Consider the following 3,478-nt stretch of genomic DNA (forward strand, 5'->3'; position numbering starts at 1 on the left):
ACAAGTTCGCAACAAATATACTTGACTAGTGTTTTACATGGGCTTGAGAAAATAATATTGAGGCCCTCAAAATTTGGAGCCCTGGACCTGGGTCCTGTCTGCCTTGACCCAAAACCGAGTCTGCTCTAATGGTAGTACCTAATAGGTACTATTATTTTATTGAAATAAATACTACCGGTGAAAATTGTCAGACTACCACCATTGGAGATATCCAACTTTAAAAATAAACAAGTTTACAATCCTAAGTAAAAAATAAACACGACAAGACCACAAAAGAAAAGTCTACATACACGACACGACCACATTCAACACAGATCCGAATTCTGTGAATTCACCTTTTTCCGTGCAGTCGGCTATTTATAGCCATCCGATCAAGATCGGACCGTCATGATTTAAAACTGTATTTTTTTACTGCATTTGTTTAAACCGTTCTATCTTGATCGAACGACTATAAAACAACTGCCCAGAAAATACTACTTCGCATGATCCATTTCCCATTCAACACTTTACTAAGAGTAGTATATTTGACCAACTCTGTTTTTCTTTGTTTGCCCTCATTTAACTCTATATTATTAAGATTTGTTTTTTAGAATTTTAGACGAAGTTGTTGGGGGAGTCCAGGAAAGTTGGGGAGAAACAATCGGGTCAATGACCCAACAAAAGTGATAAACAATACTTGAAATTCATCACATACATAATTGTGTGAATTCTGAATTTAAATTCATATAAATGTTCAATTTAACAATATGCAGGGGAGAGATTTGTATATTGGTACGGAACAGAAGCAATGATTTGCATCTCTGATGTAGAGCTGGTGAAAGAGATTTTATCAAATAAATTTGGTTTCTATCCAAAACGAAAAGTAAGGCGGCCTTCTACAGTAACACTAGTAGGAGAAGGGTTAGTTGGAAGAGAAGCCTTTAAAGCACAAACAGAGCTTCAATTGCTTTGTGCAAATTCAAGTTCTGACATTTTCATTCCTGGAACACAGTGCTATATATATTATCATCCTTCAATTTCCTTTGGTTAATTAACTCTGCATTGATCTATGAAGTACGAATACAGATACAGACACTAGACATGACACTGACACGTTGGCACATGAAAATAATTTGAGAAAATGACATAATTCAGGTCATCATAAGTGTCGGTGTTGTACACTGACACGTGTCTGACATACGAACACGCCTAATCCGACGAGTGTCCCTGCTTCATTGGCATTGATCAATACTTAATTTATTTCGTTTGGTTTTGGAATATTCTTAATGCAGATATTTACCTACTAAGTCAAACCTACTAAGTCAAACATTGAGATATGGAAGCTTGATAGGGAAATGAAGGAATCACTAAAATGCATTATTGAAAGTAGGTTGAATTCTCAATCAGATCATTGTTATGGAGATGATCTACTAGGAATAATGATGGATACAAAGAATGGTGGTGCTGATGAATTGAAGATGAATGAAATCATGGAAGAATGCAAGACCTTTTTCTTTGCCGGTCATGAAACCACTTCAAATTGGCTTGTTTGGAATGTCTTTTTGATGAGTTTGCATAAGGATTGGCAAGACAAACTTAGACAAGAGATCTTGGAGTTTTGTGGCATGGAAATTCCTGATGCAGATATGCTATCAAAGTTAAAAATGGTAACACTTAAACTTTAATTCTTAGTTTTTTGGATTAGGCCTATAGAGAAGTAAAGTCTTGATATGAATTTTATTAAAGCCTTGATATCTTTTCATTGACATTGCAAATTTTTAGATATGAAAGCTTGGTAATTTAGAGTATGACCGGCAGGTAAGTAAAGTCTGATTAAAAATTATTTCGAACTCGGGTTTTTCGAATGATTTGACCTTGACTGAAACTCGTTAACTTCTTGAGTGAATCAGTCAACCACTTAGTTAAAGAGAAAGAATTACTACCTCTGTCTCTAAATATATACGACCCTATTGAGTTTTTTTGAACAATTATGACCCTATTGAGTTTATCCGTGTATCGTTTCAATTTTCATAAGACTTTTTTCTTTCAATTTTCAACTATTTTAATACATGACTTTTTTTATAAGGTGAATATGGTGTTGGTGGAATCATTAAGGCTGTACTGTCCTGCAATAGAACTCAAAAGACATGAAATTAGGAAATTTGATGATACCAAAAGGAACATTTATCAAAATTCCAATTACAATGATTCACAGAAGTACAAAATACTGGGGTGAAGATGCAAATGAGTTCAATCCAATGAGATTCATAAATGGAATATCTAAGGTTGCAAATCATCCAAATGCTCTACTTACATTTTCAGTAGGTCCAAGAAATTGCATTAGTCAGAATTTTGCCATGTTGGAAGCTAAGACAGTGATGACTTTAATTCTTCAAAGGTTTTCTTGGTCTCTTTCTCGTAACTATGAACATGCACCTGTTAACAACCTCACTTTGCAGCCACAACATGGTCTTCCCATCATTATAAAACCATTGCAGTTATAATTCTTAATGTATTTTTATCATTTCATATCTAGCTACTGCCTATACTTTCTAAATTGGCTACAATATATAGAGATGAATGCATCCTGGTCTGCTCTTAATGTATTCTTATTCTATTGACACACTATCATCTCTTAAAAAATATTCCAACTTAGATTTATCATTTTATGAGTCCTTCTTTTTGCGCCCCCGAGCCTCTCATGAATCCCTTGGCTTTTCAATTTTACCCCCTCGCAACGTAGGTAGCGAGTGTGTAAAAATGAGAAAACTGGAAAAAAGCATTTGTTGCCTACACTGCAAACTAAGTTCGCATTGTAGGAAGCAAACATGTCGGTAGTCAAAAAACAACCCCTTGTAATCAAATGTGATTGGCCAGTGTTTGGCTGTCACATCGCATCATCCAATGAGATTGCTTGGTGAATTCTATAAATTCACACCATTTGTGTGAAAAAATTCACACTCATACTCTCATTCTCCCTCATTTTCTCATTCTTGCAATTTTATTTTTTTATGTTATTCTTCGTTGTTTCGTTTGTATACTCCATCGTCGGTTACTCATATCGGTCCTACCAGTGTTGTTTAGTCACCACGGTTGGGAGTGATATGATAATCGACGAGAGACTTTTTGTATCCAAATTGGGACAATACGATTAACCGAGAGGGATCCGCCCAGGTTTACTTTTACCCCAAACGGGGCTTATTAATGTACTTTTTTCTGTCTAATGTAATTTTGCTTTTGGTTGTAATGAAAATCAATAAAACTATTTTTATTCAAATTTTAGTTGCTTTTCCTGTTTTTCTTTAACATACATGTTGGCTGGTTAGCCAACGAACTCTATACTTGTTCGCTCTGAATCCAGCCACTTCCAGGTTTTTTTTCCAACCCTTTATCCTTTCTTCCACCATATCAACTGCTAAAATCACAATATCAACTGCTAAAATCTTCCACCATTTCCACCATTCTTTCTTCCTAGTATTTGCTTAAAGGCAGTATCTCC

The 3,478-nt window shown here is 35.2% G+C and overlaps 1 protein-coding gene across 1 annotated transcript; it reads left to right on the top strand.

Annotated features, from left to right (window-relative positions):
• Positions 1-745: 745 nt before the first annotated feature.
• On the top strand, positions 746-2,569 carry LOC123891205 (cytochrome P450 709B1-like; the record flags this gene model as incomplete). Its single annotated transcript, XM_045941051.1, is given in 4 exon segments — positions 746-1,025; positions 1,288-1,646; positions 2,066-2,124; positions 2,126-2,569. Coding segments are annotated over 4 exon segments (1,056 nt in total), but the record flags the coding sequence as incomplete, so codon positions are not given.
• Between the last annotated feature and the right edge of the window lie 909 nt (positions 2,570-3,478).

This window comes from Trifolium pratense, linkage group LG1 (assembly GCF_020283565.1).
Source record: "Trifolium pratense cultivar HEN17-A07 linkage group LG1, ARS_RC_1.1, whole genome shotgun sequence".
Taxonomy (NCBI): domain Eukaryota; kingdom Viridiplantae; phylum Streptophyta; class Magnoliopsida; order Fabales; family Fabaceae; genus Trifolium; species Trifolium pratense.